The sequence below is a fragment of the Pezoporus occidentalis genome, unplaced genomic scaffold (genome assembly GCF_034315485.1).
Source record: "Pezoporus occidentalis ecotype Australia unplaced genomic scaffold, CSIRO_AGI_Poc_V1 ctg1, whole genome shotgun sequence".
Lineage (NCBI taxonomy): Eukaryota > Metazoa > Chordata > Aves > Psittaciformes > Psittacidae > Pezoporus > Pezoporus occidentalis.
In genome coordinates, this window is record NW_026912778.1 from 10,264,462 (window position 1) to 10,280,010 (window position 15,549).

Consider the following 15,549-nt stretch of genomic DNA (forward strand, 5'->3'; position numbering starts at 1 on the left):
AATAGATAGTTATAATTGATAGTAAAAGCATGTTAAATCACCCTGAAATGCAAATCATTTAGTAAGTGAAGTTTGAATCTTTGAACAAGACTTTGTCAAAGGTTTTTTGTTTGCTTCTTTTGTGGATGTTTTTTTCTTCTCCTAGTGCTTCTCTCTATGAACAATACACTGCTGGTGACATGTCACCTGAGCATCTAGAAAGGCATGATTTGGTGGTACATAAGGTGGATAAGAATATGTGTTTTCTATGTCTATGATGAATTTTATAGGACATTTCAGTTTAGGTTTTCCAACGTAATTTGTAAGCCATGCTTAATCAAATACAGGCATTTACTTGAGGTGCATCAGTACTCTATAGTTTTAAGAACTAGGCGATAGAAAAGAAAGTTTAAAAACTAGCTTGTTTAACTATTGTGTTGGTCACATCTGACATGTTGCTGGCTTTATTTTATGTCATATAAAGTCTATGTGCATCTCAAATTATTTGTTGTCATATAAATTCTATGTGCAGTTCAGAAACACAATGATGTATGCCTAATTCCAGATTTTTAAAAATGGGAAAAGGAGTGAACGGGAGGAAAGGAGTGAAAGGGAGGAAAAAAGTGAATGGGAAGAGAGGCATTTCTTTTGACTTACTTAGATGCTCTTTTTGAGATTATACTCATTAAAATATATGTGCTTTAACATACATGTATGGAGCTTTTGGTTTTGTTTACAGTATCTCATGTTAATTAAAGGTATAACAGCTTCTTAATGAGATGTTCTATTAGGGTTTTTTTGTCTAAAAAGGTATGTTTTTAAGGAGGATTTTAATTTAATTTCTTACAGTTGTTGCACAAGTGTGTATAGCAGGTATCTCACAGAAAAAGATCCAGATACAAGGTTATTCAGTGGAACAGGAGAACATGCCACTGACTGTAAATAGAGCCTTGCAACCTAATATTCTAATTAGTACTGCCCTTGAAGAATGGAAAATTATATGTGTGACACTAAACAGCAATTATTGTTGAGTATTTTTGTGTCTTGGTTGTGCATTCATTTTTATACGCAGTTATTTACAGTGTGTCTTGTGTTTTAATGTATAGAATGTTTGGAAATAAGGAGAGAAAGTTTGTCTTCATGTCATTTTAGGGATATTGTGAATTGGTTTTCCTGTATAATAATTAAGTATTGTTTCTTGCTTTAAATATTTGTTTAGCTCAGGAGTATGTCCACATTAACCTCAGACAGTTGAAATAAAACTTGCAAATATTAAAGATAACAAATCATTTACCTATTAATTACCCATAATGCATTGGATTATTGATATCAGAAATGAATTATATAATGATTGTATATATTAGATAGTATATGATGCAGAAAGTTACCTTATTTTGTAAATTAAATGATAATATATATAGCAATATAAGAGCAAATCATGATATAAATATTATTTACCTGTAAATATATAAGTGTATATGTACTGCTGCCTCTTTGTGAAGTCTGTAAAAAAAGAAATTTTGGGGGTAGGGAAGAAGTATTGTGAAACAGAGTATATTCAGGAAGACGGGTATTTGTCATGGTTTAGGCCCAGACGTTAACTCAGAACCACACAGCCATTCCCTCATATTCTCCTTGCTCCTCCCCCTCTGGGCAGGATGGGGAGATTCAAAAGAGTGTAAACCCCATGGGTTGAGACAAGAACAGTTTAATAACTAAAGTATAATAAAAACTAATTATAATAATGACATGGAAAATAACAAGGGGAGAGAATATAAAACTAAAAGGGGAAAGGAAAAAAAACTATTAACACAAGTTATGCACAACGCAATTGTTCTCCATCCACCGACTGATACCCAGCCTGACCTGAGCAGTGATCCGGGCCTTCCAGATAACTCCTCCCAGTTTATACACTGGGCATGACATGCTGTGATATGGAATACCCCTTTGGCTAGTTCAGGTCAGATGTCCTGTCTCTGCTTCCTCCCGGTTTCTTGTGCCCCTCCTCACTGGCAGAGCATGAGAGATTGAAAAATCTTTGATGAGGGTAAGTGCTACTTAGCAGCAACTGAAATGGTGGTGTGTTATCAGCGCTCTTCTCAGACTAAAGCCAAAACACAGCACTGCACCAGCTACTAGGAAGGAGTTAAAAATGACTGTTACAGCTGAATCCAGGACAATATTCTAAAATTCAGCGTGTTATTTGGACTGTTGCGTCATTATGGAATTGTGTCAATGAGTGTGACATCTCATATTTTTATTTAAAGCTGTGTATAAGAATTGTTACTGTTTTGAAAGTGAAAAGGAAATGATGACAGTACTAAGATTTTTCTTACACCATTTTGATACATCTGGGAACAAACAATAATTTAAACCTATTCTTGGGAGGGCAAACAACTAGTGACAATTTGAGAGAGGTGGTGTGGCGTTAAAGGAGCATGTGGCTACAGGGTAAAACTACCTCTTTTTTGGTGAAGAATGTGGGAGTCCATAGGATCATCATCTGCTATGGACAAGTGTTGAAGCCCAGTAACAGGCATTTCTGGCGAGTTGTTCAAAGTGTTTGATAAGGTCCACCTTTATCATGGATAAAGGTGCTTAATATGTCTAGTTCATCTTTTCAGTTGTAAGAGGTAGTTATTTTTGATTTCAAATGTAGAAATAGGGGAAGCTGCAGATCAATACTGCAAACAAGTGTTTATTGTTTAGAGATTATCAGTCATCAGTGTGTGAATTTTTACAACACAACATGCTTAAATTTGAAGGAACTGGTAAGATACAGTGCTCAAATGAACTAAAATAGTAAATACAGATCCATCTTCTAGAATACAATATAAATATTGTGAAAGGTTAAGTCCAAAGTTAGAAAAGCAGCAGACTCATCCTGGAAAGTGTAAAAAAATGGTTTCTCCAAAATCAGGTATTTCATGGTCTCTTCTCAGTAGAACACTGATCACTATGATGATCTTGTAAGTGAGACATTTTCAGTAACTGCAAAACTGCTGTGGCACAGCTCTGATGATGGTACAAGCTCCTGCTCAAGGCCTTTCTGTACCTGTTTAATTCAGCAGCAGTCTCTGTTCATCATGGATGCACAAAAGGTGGCTAAGATCAATCTGTGACCTCACCTGACATTTCAAATTTTAATCTAGCTTTTTACAGTCTTAATGTTTGCAAAAAGGTTGTGTCAGTTTGTTCCATCAAATGATGAATAATGTAAAATTTGAACATAAGAGACAGAGCAGCAACAGAGCGTTGTCAGTTCTTCAGAACACTTGTACGCAAACAAGTCAGCATGATTTCAACATGCTTATCACATTCAGATGGGTTTAGCTCAACCTTTATAATACAGGAGCTGCTGAAAGTATAAAGTGGTGAAGACACAGTAGACTGTAAGATTGTAACTACAGTTCCACTTTTCTTTATATTGCTTCACTCAAGGCTCACCTTGATGTGCCAGCTGCTTAAATGTGACATTACTTGCTCAATGTCGACATGTGTTGATAAGTGAGTTCTTATACACATCTTTGCGTCTTAGTCTAGAATTGTTACTGCTGATTCCATCAGATCAAAGTAGGCTTTGACCCTGGACCAGTTTCCAAGACTGCCTGTGTCCAGCCATACGAAATGGATTTAGTGCCTGAACATCAGGCCTCAAATTCATCTAAACCATCCCAGATTTTAAAGCTGGGTGGTGATGGTTTGTGCAAACCACTTCTTAGCAGTTCTGCTTCCTACAAATCTGACAGGTAGAAGGCACTATCACAACTGAACTGCAGTTTGTTTGATGATGAGCTTTGAGAAAGTTTCATAAACATTGGCAGATTTAACAATGTGCCTGTGTGGTACAACAAGGGGCAACATGGAGATCTGAGTTAGAACAGGCCTGTGCTGTCTATAACATCTAGCCCCATGCTTTGTGGGATCATCAGCTTGGGCTGGAAGAGTTTTACCCCTTCCATTTATTTGATGGTGCTTCACTGAGATTGCACAAAACCTTGCAGATTTGGATGATACTGTTCTCTATTCTAGCTGTAGTATTGAGCAGATAGAGTCTCTGTTGCCTGTACTTACCTACTTGAACAAAAAATTTGTTGGGGGTATCTAAAGTTCATAACTTCATTTTCTTTTTTAATACCACTACCAGTTGTCCGTTTTTTCAGGGTTAGTGTTTGACATCATGTGTCTTTTGTATGTTAGCATCTTTGCTGCTTCTGGGCATTTCCAAGCCATCATAACTGGCTTCCTAAGTCTAACTGATAGTTGCACAAGTGCTTCATAGAGAAAAATTGTTAATGCCCTTCAGTGCTATGTTCTTATTCCCAGTAATTGGCCTGCAGGATAAATACATATTCATTGTTATATAAGAAACAGTGAAAGAACCAGACTCTGACATGCTATTATACATTTTATTCAGGAGGCAGTGTGGATAAGGAGGTGGTAACAAGCTAAGGGCTGAGGGTGAGAAGTCCAGGGGATGTAGGCATTGTGGAGAGCATCTGCCTCTGGAAAGGATAGAGGAACACAAAACCAAAAAAATTGCCTACAGAGCTGTAGGAATTGTTAGTATTGTATAAATGCTCGGATATGTAGCATAGAAAAGACTGTATGTTAGTTCTCATGACTGCTTATGTTTATGTATCTGTTATTCTTAAAATTGTATGCTGCATTTCCCTTTAGGTTTTTTATTGGTGTGAGACTTTATGCTCAAAAACGCCTGTTAAAATGCTTGGGGGGAAAAGTGAGTAGTTTAATGTAGATCCTAAAACAGTTTCCATAATGCTAGTGCTTAGGGAAGTTACAGTGTTTTTACTTGTTCGGTATTTGTGGTAACTTTGTGTTTTTATTTCCAAATCAGTGAATTCCCTGGGATCTTATATTCAGAAAGGTTGTCAGGTAACATTTAATCTGAGGTGATACTAAATATTTGGCACTTTGTATAAAGGATGGTTGAAAGCAAGAAAGGAGCACTAATTTTTTATCTCTTCTTATTCTAACCCATCAGGAAAATTAGGGGGATTTGCACAGGAAAACAACACTATAGATTCTGGAGAACTTGATATAGGCCGAAGGGCGATACAGGAAGTTCCCCCTGGGATTTTTTGGAGATCACAACTCTTCATTGATCAGCCACAATTTCTAAAATTCAATATATCACTTCAGAAAGATGCATTGATTGGAGTATATGGCCGAAAAGGCTTACCACCTTCACACACTCAGGTGAGAACTGCTTTCATTAAATGTAGGACACATTGTTGAAAACTCTGAACTCATATCTTTTGTATCTTTTTTATTTCTCCAGATTACATCCTTTTCCATGTTGTGGATTTTATTTTTACTTTTTATGCTTTACTGATCTCATGCAATGTCCAAAACATGTATATTACTGTAAGTGTTGGGATCTGAAATGGGGAGGTATTCTTACTTATGCTGAATGCTTTGATGATGATGATGCTTTAGATATGTAGCTGTTTTATGCAGGATTTGTAAGTACTTTTTTCTTCTGTGCTACATAGATGTATCTTTAAAAACCTAAGTAAACAAATACAGCGTCTTACAGCCGCACATGTGGCTGAGCACGCCTGGCAAAGAGCACATTGACTAAATTTCCAAGCAAGAAGACAACAGCTTTTTAAGGAAGTTTCAGTTTGTTCTCCAAGCAAATGCTACAGTATTTACAGCTTAGTGTCTCACTAAATAAATACGTGACAGAAAAAAAAATTGTAGTCTACAAAGATACGATGAACTTTGGTTGTAAAAGTGTCAGTCTTCACTAGACAGGTAGTGTCTTGAAACTTTGTTCTTAAGTATCCCTAGGATTTATTCTGGTCCACCCCTCAGAAGGTTTCTAGTGACATATGGTCACGTCTTTGCCTAGTAACAAAGAAACACTTTTTATCCATAATTACAGAAAAGTTAAAGTGTGAAAGAGCAAATAGTCTTCTGGATTGGCAGGAAAAAAGTGAGAATTGCTGTCTGAGATGGTATTTTAGAAGCAATTTATCCAGATTTTATTTTTAAGATTTAGGTCCCTCCAAGTTTATTTTCTTTCAGCTAGATATTTGTCCAGCTGCTGGCTCTGAACCACTTTTCCGCTTGAAAAAGGACTTGCCCTCATGCTCTTCTGTCCCAGTTTGAGTATCATGCATCTTACTTTTTTCAAGTGCATGGATTAGCCCTGAACATAAGTATAGCCACCTAATAGTATAATTGTAATATTGACTTATTTTGTAATATTGACATAATTGACTGATTATGCCTTATACGTAGTTGCAGCAGCAAATCCATAACTGTAAAATTCAAATTTTTTTTTCAATCCCACATATTTTTAAATTTGATTTGCATGATATTGTACTGGTTTTATTTATTCTGTTTTTTCAGGCATAACTTTTTAAAGACCTAGAACATATAACCTAATTATAGCACCTATTTAAGAGTCACAAACCACAGAGGAAGAATTAGGGTCATCAAAGGAGTTTCATGCAGCTAAAATCATAGTGTTACTTTAGCTTTGTTTTTTAGTTTTGCTCCCATTAAACTACAAACAATTTATTGAATGTAGAAAATAAACTTACGTTTATTTTAAAATTTAATCCTCAAAAAAATGATTAAATGGATTTTCTTCAGATCTTCACATATGAACAGCCACCCTCAGGCTGACAACAAGCACGAGACATTCTAGCTCAAAGAAAATTGATTCAGAAAGTTATCAACGACTGGAAATAGGGCTTTGGAATACAAATGCCATCTCAATGATAACAATAATAACAGGAACTAGAGGAATACATGTGTGGCAAGAATGAACAAAACTGAAAAAGCTGGTCTGGACTGTGAATTTGTATGAGAAGTTATGTGAGTAGATAAATCCATGAAAAATGATCCATACTTGATTCCCTATCCTGGCAAAAGACTGAAATAGGAGTGCCCTTTATCCAAAAAGTTGGGAAATGGGGGTAGCTAAATCTGTTTCCCATCCTGTTTTATGCAGACTCCTTTGCCTTTAGATTCCTACTGCCCAAGTGCTTATGCATGCTTAAGTATGATACAACAGAAGGAATCATATGTGCATCCTGCTACTGTATCTTCTGTAGTTCCTATGTCATTTTGGATTTATTGTTCCGAGGATATAGGTTAAGCTCTCTTGTCTTATATTTGCCTGGTATGTAATCAGAGAATTTTTTACAAACCATTTGACTGACACTTGATACCTTCAAAAATTAGGCATGCTTACTTATCAGTGCCCTACTGATCTTCTAGGGCTCCTGAAGATTCCCAAGGGTGGAGGGTTATCAGGATGTTTATACAGCCTTGAACCCAGTGATGTCAGGTTTAGGTGCCTGAGATAAAGTATGTATGATCTTCTAAAAACGCAGTTTCCATGAGGGGCTGGGGGTTATTTTGTGACTGTGCTACTGCACGTGGAGTGGGGGAAAACGGAGTAATATATTTCTCAACAGTTTAGGCTGTTCTGCAACAAAGTCCTAGTCACAGGACTGTGATGAAGACATAACTTGTACTGGTAAAATACGTATTTTACCAAAGTAGCCTATATGGACAAAGTAAGGTATTTAGGCAAAAGGACGTCTAATGAAATAGAACATTGAGTGGTTTGCAAGCATAAATCAGTTTATTGTTTTCTTATTTCCCCTAACCCTTAAGGTGTGTACTAGCAAAAGCTCTTAACTGCAAGCCAAGCATAGCTGGCAAGGACAGACTAACAGCTGGTTCTGGGTTTCCTTACATCCTTCTATCAACAAGCCAGCTTACTTGTGTAGCTCTAAATGTCATAGGAGCATATTAGAAAAATACATGAATGTCCACACTGAGTCTGATCAAAGTACCATGTAGCCCAGTATTCCGACTATGATGGTGGCCGTTAGCAGGTATGCAGAGATTAGTATAGCTGCATGACAGATTTGTAGTTGTTCTTCCTACAATACACTCCTGGCCTCCAGTATTTTAAGGCTGAAGGACTTCCTGAGTCAAAGGTGCCGTCTTTGTATTTTACAACCTTTAAAAGATTCCTTTTCCTGAGAATTTGCATAGTCACCTTTGAAACTATGGAAGCTCTTAGCATCTGTAACATTTGCAGCAAGGAGTTGCGCGGCTTAACTACACTTCTCACACAACTCATTGTGTTTTGAGGCAGCCTCCTCATAGTTTTACTTTGGTACTCTGGTGGTAGTGTTTTGGAAGAGGCATGGGACAGTTTCTCACTGATTTCTTCTCCATGCCACCCTTGATTTATAGATCTCTAGTGCCCTCAATGAGGTTTCTTTCCAGTCTGTTTCGTCATTCTTTGTATGAAATCTGCTTCAGTCCTTTGATCATCCTTGTGCTTTTCTGAATGTTCTCCAGTTTTACTGCACCGTTTTTGAGACAGGGAGACCAGAACAGCACAGAACATAGCAGGTGTTTAACTGTGATGGTTTCATGCAGTGCCTTTATAATGTCTGCTTAAAAAAAAATAAATGTGGAACTGGTACTTCCATAGCACTCTCTACCATAGCTCCAAGATCTCATCCCAAAGTGATAAAAGTTGGTTCAGAGCCCATCCCTGTATTGGATGGTAGCCAACATAAGAGGGTTGTTTCATGAGGACTTTGAAAAGTAGGATCTCACTTGTATATATCACTTCATGTCTGTGTCTCCTGAATGCTATCTGCCCTTTTCTCCTAGTCATAGAGTGACAAGTGTTAATAACAAAACTTATGCAAATGAGCAACTGCTGCCTGTTTCTTAAACATCAGTATTTGAATTTTCAGATCTTATGTTGAATAATAGAGAACTGATTACTACCTGCACCCTGCAAGCATTTGTAAACTTCCCTTGCCAGCTGTCCCCCTTCAGTATCTTTACTAGTATTCCTATGAAACAGAGACGATCATCGTGTTTAGCATCCTCCTTACACCTTCATTGTTTCTATGAATGCCTGCCCTCTCTGCATCTCACCTTTGGCTATAATGCAAAACTTGCATATTACATTTACCACCTTGTCTTCCACTTCTTTCCCAGACCTTTGTCTGTTTATCCACCTCTTTTTTCTATGCAGTTGAAACCACACAGTGAGTAAAAGAGAATGGGAATCCATCTTTATATAGCTCTACAACCTCTGATACCAGTTATCCTACCACTGCAAGAGACATAATCAAGTGGCAGAAATGAGCTTGAGACACTCCTTTAGTTTACACCCTCATTTTAGGACAGGATCAACTGTATCTAAACCATTCTTATCTGTTGCATTTTATTATAAAAGAGTAACAGACTGCAGCAAATTTGACTCTTACTGTGTCCCATAATCCAAAATAATAGGGAAACAGCATGTAAGAAATGGTTTGATGTATCGTAATCAGGACAGAATTTTTGGTTGTGTTTCTGTATTCTTTTAGATACCAAAATCAGCCTCAAGCACAGCCACTATGTGTGTGTCACAGACTGGTCTGAGATGCATAGTTCTCTCTTTCTGGGGAATCATAAATAAATCAACCAGAAATAATTGATGGTGGCTGTCCATTCGAAACTCAGTCAATGCAAGGCTGAAAGTCTTTGTGACACTTTCTAAAAATGTCAGTTCCATTGCAGCCAGAGAATCAATATGTTTATTTAAAGAGACTTTAAGAATATAAAAAAAAAAGGACTTTGATTTACAGCAAAAACTGAATGGAATGGTAGGGCAAATCAGCACATTTAGGCTCTATATAAAGGTAATTAATTTATCCTCATAGGAGGAAAATGAAATTGGTATGTTTTTTGCTTATGAAGAAAATTGCTTTTCCAGTCTGTTTCTGTTATCATTTCCTAACTATAAAATAAAAAACAAAACAAACCAGCCTTTAAAAGGGTTAAGATCAATTACTGCTGTATTGCTTAGGGCCAGAATGAACAGTAAATTCCCATCTGCATGGCTTTTAAAATGTAGTCTAAAATGGTGTTCTGATTACAGCATATGTCCTTATTACATTACGAATACAAAATCATTCATTGTACCATCTTTGTCAGTCATTAGTTGTCAATCAATGTATCAAAAATACAGTTTGAATCAGAAATTGTCCTCCTACAAAAATGTCCTTCCTAATGTCTGTAAATGACTTGTTAATACTCAGAACTCCCTGAGCTTTCTGTTTTTGAAAATATTAGTGAAAAACACAACCAGAAAGAAGTGTTATTGAGTCAGGCAGTAGGAAAAAAAGAAAACGCAAACAACTGAGATTGGTTTTCTCTCTCATACAAAATAAATATTTAATTCTCTGACAAATGAGAATGTTGAATGGGTTTGAATAATTGGTGCTCTCCCAAAATGGTTGCATTTGTTTTCATGTGGTGCAGCATGCACAAAGTGACAGCACACTGAGGTACTGGTTTCTGCACATCCTAATCTGTGGGTTCAGACATAGCTGGAAAAGTGTGTCAGGTTTTAGAGGCATATTAACTATACATTTCCTTCACATCCTGACTAGTAGGAAGATAATTCTGATTACTGGGAAGGAACATTCTTACATTACCAGTGAATTTGGACCTGCAATTTCAAGAAGAGGACATAAGTGAGCAGCCTCGCACTCGCAGGCCCTTGTCTTCATGGGGGGCATCAACCACCCCAGTATCTGTTGGAGGGACGGTATCGCCCAGCACAAGCAATCCAGGAGGTTCCTTGGTTGTGTGGATGACAACTTCCTCTTGCAAGTAATAGAGGAATCAACAAGGAGAGGTGCCATGCTTGACCTCGTGCTCACCAACAGGGAAGGACTGGTTGGGAATGCACTCCAGGGCAGCCTTAACTGCAGTAATCATGAGATGGTGGAGTTTGAGATCCTCAGAACAATGAGAAAAGTGCAGTGAGGTCACTGTCCTGGACTTAGAGAGAGCAGACTTTGGCCTCTTCAGGAACCTGCTTAGTAATGTTCCATGGGATATAGCCCTAGAGGGCAGGGGGGCCCAAGGGTGTTCGTTGATATTCAAGGATCACCTGCTACAAGCTCAGGAGTGTTGCGTCCCAACTAGAAGGAAATGGGGCAGGAAGCCAGGAGACCTCCTTGGATGGATAAGGAGCTGCTGAGAAAACTCAGAAGGAAAAAGGAAGCTTATAGAAAGTGGAAGTCAGGACAGACAGCCTGGAAAGAATACAGGGACATTGTCTGGAAAGCTAGAGATCAGGTCAGGAAAGCTAAGGCCCAGTTAAAATTGAGTTGTACTTGTGCAAAGTATTCGGCACTGTTCCGCATAACGTCATTGTCTCTAGACTGGAGAGACATCAATTTGATGGATGGACCAGCTAGTGGATAAAGCATTGGCTAGATGGCCACACACAGAGAGTTGCAGTCAAGAGCTCAATGGAGACCAATAACAAGTTGTGTCCCTCAGGGGTCGTTGTTGGGACCGGTCTTGTTCAACATCTTTGTTGCTGACATGGACAGTGGGATTGAGTGCGCCCTCAGCAAGTTTGCCAATGACACCAAGCTGTGTGGTTCGGTTGATATGCTGGAGAGAAGGAATGCCATCCAGAGGGACCTTGACACGCTTGTGAGGTGGGCTGATGCCAACCTCATGAAGTTTAACCATGCCAAGTGCAAGGTCCTACACCTGGGTCGGAACAATCCCAGGCACAGCTACAGGTTGGGCAAAGAGATTCAGAGCAGCCCTGCAGAGAAGGACTTGGGGGTGTTGGTTGATGAGAAAATGAACATGAGCCGGCTTCAGTGTGCGCTCGCAGCCCAGAAAGCCAACCGTATCCTGGACTGCATCAAAAGGAGCGTGACCAGCAGGCTATAGGAGGTGATCCTGCCCCTCTACTCTGCTCTTGTGAGACCTCACCTGAAGTATTGTGTGCAGTTCTGGTGTCCTCAACCTAAAAAGGACATGGAACTGTTGGAACAAGTCCAGAGGAGGGCCACAAGGATGATCAGGGGGCTGGAGCACCTCCCATACAAAGACAGGCTGAAAAAGTTGGGGCTGTTCAGCCTGGAGAAGAGAAGGCTGCGTGGAGACCTCATAGCAGCCTTCTAGTATCTGACGGAGGCCTCCAAGGATCCCAGAGAGGGATTCTTCATTAGGGACTGTAGCAATAGGACAAAGGGTAACAGGTTTAAACTTAAACAGAGGAAGTTCAGGTTAGATATAAGAAAGAAGTTCTTTACTGTGAAGGTGGTGAGGCACTGAAACAGGCTGCCCAAAGAAGTGGTAAATACTACATCCCTGACAGTGGTCAAGGCCAGATTGGATAGAGCCTTCGGCCACGTGGTCTAGAGTGAGGCATTTCTGCCCATGTCAGAGGGGTTGGAACTAGATGATCTTAAGGTCCTTTCCAGTTGTAACCATTCTATGATTCTGTAAGTCCTTAAACCCTTTTTCCAGGACAAAGGCTATCATGTTTTCTTCGGTCCCAGGAGCAGTTTCTGAAGGTCATTCCATTTGAGAGACATCTCTAGTGGTTGACTAGATTGAAGGTTTCTGTCTTACTGTCACTTCTTACAATAAACATGTGTCAGAGTAAAACTGTGAACGGACTCAGCATGGAAAGCAGGCACTTTATACCAGAAGAAAGAATGCTCTTTAATTTTACTACCTGTTTAATTTTGCTGTGTACATACTGATCTTTACATGATAAACGTTCAGAAGACAACTTTCAATCCATGAGGACAGACTCCCAGATAGTGTAATCAGTGCAGGGCCCAAAGCAGATTTAGTCCTCCAGGTGCTATTAGCCCTAGTAATGATTAACCAGCAAAAAGCCTTGTGTTATGAGCTTGTTTCTTGTATCAGCCAAGATGCTGTTACATTTTTCCAAGCCCCACTGATGGTTGTTAACAAAACAATCTGTGCTGTCCATTGACCTGAGGTACCATAGTTTTTGTCAGTTTATTATTTCCAAGAGTTGCAGTGTTTTATGCTTTCCATCTCCTCTTTTGGGCTTCTGTGGTAGGAAGGGAAGCTCTTGCTGTTCTCCTTCAGGACTCCAGACTGTCCGAAAGGGGAACCAAGCAGTTTAACATTCCATCTGAAACTAAATGAAAAGCAAAGTAGGTTATTGGTGTTGAATATTATTATCAACTCATATGCATATAACACATTTAGAAAGTTAGCTCTCACCTGTAATTCAGGTGGAAGTCATGACTGCAGACTCATTTCAACTGATGTTTTCTTTCCCCTAGTACATGTAATAGGTTTGTTGGCCACTTGTCACCGAAAAAGTCACTCTAACAAGCATGAGGACTAGTTGGTAATTTTTCTTGAAATCTTTGCAAGCAGCAAAAAAGTAACGGTTGGTTTCAGCTCGTGCTTCTCTGCTCGAAGAGGAAAGTCTTGGTCAAAATAAAAGCATATTGGCAGGACTCTGTGGGGAAGCTGGTGGTGCCATGTGTCATCCCTTGAATTGTCAATCTCCTGTCTGTTCCTCCCTGCAGTACGACTTTGTGGAGCTCCTGGATGGCAGCCGGCTGATTGCAAGGGAGCAACGCAACCTGCTGGAGTTGGAGCGAGCGGGGCGGCAGGCGAGGTCTGTCAGTCTCCATGAGGCAGGTTTTATCCAGTATTTGGATTCTGGCATCTGGCACCTGGCCTTTTATAATGATGGGAAAAATGCAGAGCAGGTGTCTTTTAATACCATAATTATAGGTAAGCATAATTTTCAAAGCTCTTTCCAAATGCTAGGCTCTGGTCAAGTTTTTTAGGAATAAAAATAGGTTTTCATAGTTAAATGATTTGGCTTTTTTTCACAGGTTTTCCTTTTATAGTCTCTTTTGCTAGTCAGAATAAAATGCAAAATGTATATTTTAATTACTTGGTCTAAGGCATAAGGAGTATACCTTCTTGTAAAACAGTGCTTAAAAGGAGAACACTGTTTTGAAGCATTTGGTAAATGACACAGGGCTGACTTTTAAGTATGGAACTCATACAGTTTTACCATTATAATTTTAGCCTTTTTGTTAGAATGTAAAGTCCTAAGATACTAGAGGCATCAGCAATAGAAAATCACAGCTGTTCGTGCTCTTCAAACAAACCAAACATAAATGCTTCTCTCAGAGCAAGAGTGCACTGTCAGTTAGTAGCGGTTCAGATGATAGGTACTTCACGCGGTGGGCATCTGTAATTTGTCCTTCTTTTTTGCCCTTTAGAATCTGTGGTGGAATGCCCCCGAAATTGCCATGGTAACGGTGAATGTGTTTCTGGATCCTGCCATTGTTTTCCCGGGTTTCTGGGCCCCGATTGTTCAAGAGGTAAATCAACCCAATGCTTTTCTTGAGTCAGTTTAAATGAGCATGGGGGCAATTATGTCAGGAAAGCAACTGCCATGTGATTTGCTTCTTAGACTTTCTTCTCTGTAGAGCTGTGGTAACAAATATGGGTTTAATTGTTTCTGCTGCTTTTTTTTCACAGCAGCCTGCCCAGTGCTGTGCAGTGGCAATGGGCAGTATTCCAAAGGACGTTGCCTGTGTTACAGTGGCTGGAAGGGCACCGAGTGTGACGTGCCTACAACTCAGTGCATCGATCCCCAGTGTGGGGGCCGGGGCATTTGCATCATGGGCTCTTGTGCCTGCAACTCTGGATACAAAGGAGAAAACTGTGAAGAAGGTAAATGAATAAATATTTACTCTAGCACCTGCTGTTGTTGGTCAGGTTTCCAGCTGGCACATCCAGCTCTATTGATTTTGCTAGGTCAAGATCATACGCCCTAATGCTATTTCTTCAAAAATCATTGTTGAATACTAAAAATCAAGTTTGGGAATATCTGTTATCACTGAATTCTACAGAATTGTTATACTTTATCTATTCTCAAGTAATCAGTGAGAAAATTCTTAATAATATGTGATATCTTTCTGCCTGCCAGTATATTTTTATTTATTTTTTCTGACTGAGGTCAGCTGAGAAGAAAGTACACAAAAATAGATGTTGGAATACAGGAAGACTCACTAAATGTTCACAGTATAGGTTAAATCATTAATGTATTGTGTTTGTTAGTGATCTTTTCCACCAACCACATTGTGGAAAGTGCTGATTCAAATACATCAGGGTAAAAAATGGTGCATCATTTTTGTATTCCAGCAATGTGCATAATAATATCCATTCTGGTGTGCTGCAAAATGCAGTTCATTTTCCATCCTATTTTTTTAGGGAGTAAAAAGCACCATTTTCTTCCTCAGTCAAATTGATTTTATTGATTTCCACATACAAAGTAATGCAATTAAGTCTCTGGAATTAAATTTTCAGACCATTGACCCTACAAGTGTAACATTTTATTGAGTCAAATTGCTAAATTAAATCTCGTCATCTAAAGCACATTAAAGTGAATTAAGACAGATAGACAGTATGCAACTCATTTATTTCTGAAACAAGTTGAGGGTCCTATACAGTTGTCAATGGTCTAATGGTGGATCAGGTCAGTTCATACTGAGTGCTGCAGGGAATGCAACACTTGTTACACCCTGATTAGGCAGAACAGAGATCAGTTGCCCAAAACCCAAAGCCACTCTTGTTGTAATTCAGAAAAATCAGTAAACCTTGAAAGGTTCTCTGTTAACTTAGCAGTAGCCTGTAAATGTCTTGATGCCAGTTATTTGCACACACAGATTTCACAGT

The 15,549-nt window shown here is 38.9% G+C and overlaps 1 protein-coding gene across 25 annotated transcripts in view; it reads left to right on the top strand.

The window, feature by feature from the left end:
* The window catches only part of TENM3 (teneurin transmembrane protein 3), a 413,751-nt gene that overhangs the window by 316,363 nt on the left and 81,839 nt on the right, over nucleotides 1-15,549 (top strand). For all 25 annotated transcript variants that reach the window (XM_062625044.1, XM_062625130.1, XM_062625214.1 and 22 more), the window contains 4 exons: nucleotides 4,985-5,199; nucleotides 13,377-13,587; nucleotides 14,088-14,189; nucleotides 14,350-14,544. In XM_062625044.1, coding sequence (XP_062481028.1) covers nucleotides 4,985-5,199; nucleotides 13,377-13,587; nucleotides 14,088-14,189; nucleotides 14,350-14,544 — 723 coding nt within the window. The remainder of the gene's footprint in view (nucleotides 1-4,984; nucleotides 5,200-13,376; nucleotides 13,588-14,087; nucleotides 14,190-14,349; nucleotides 14,545-15,549) is intronic.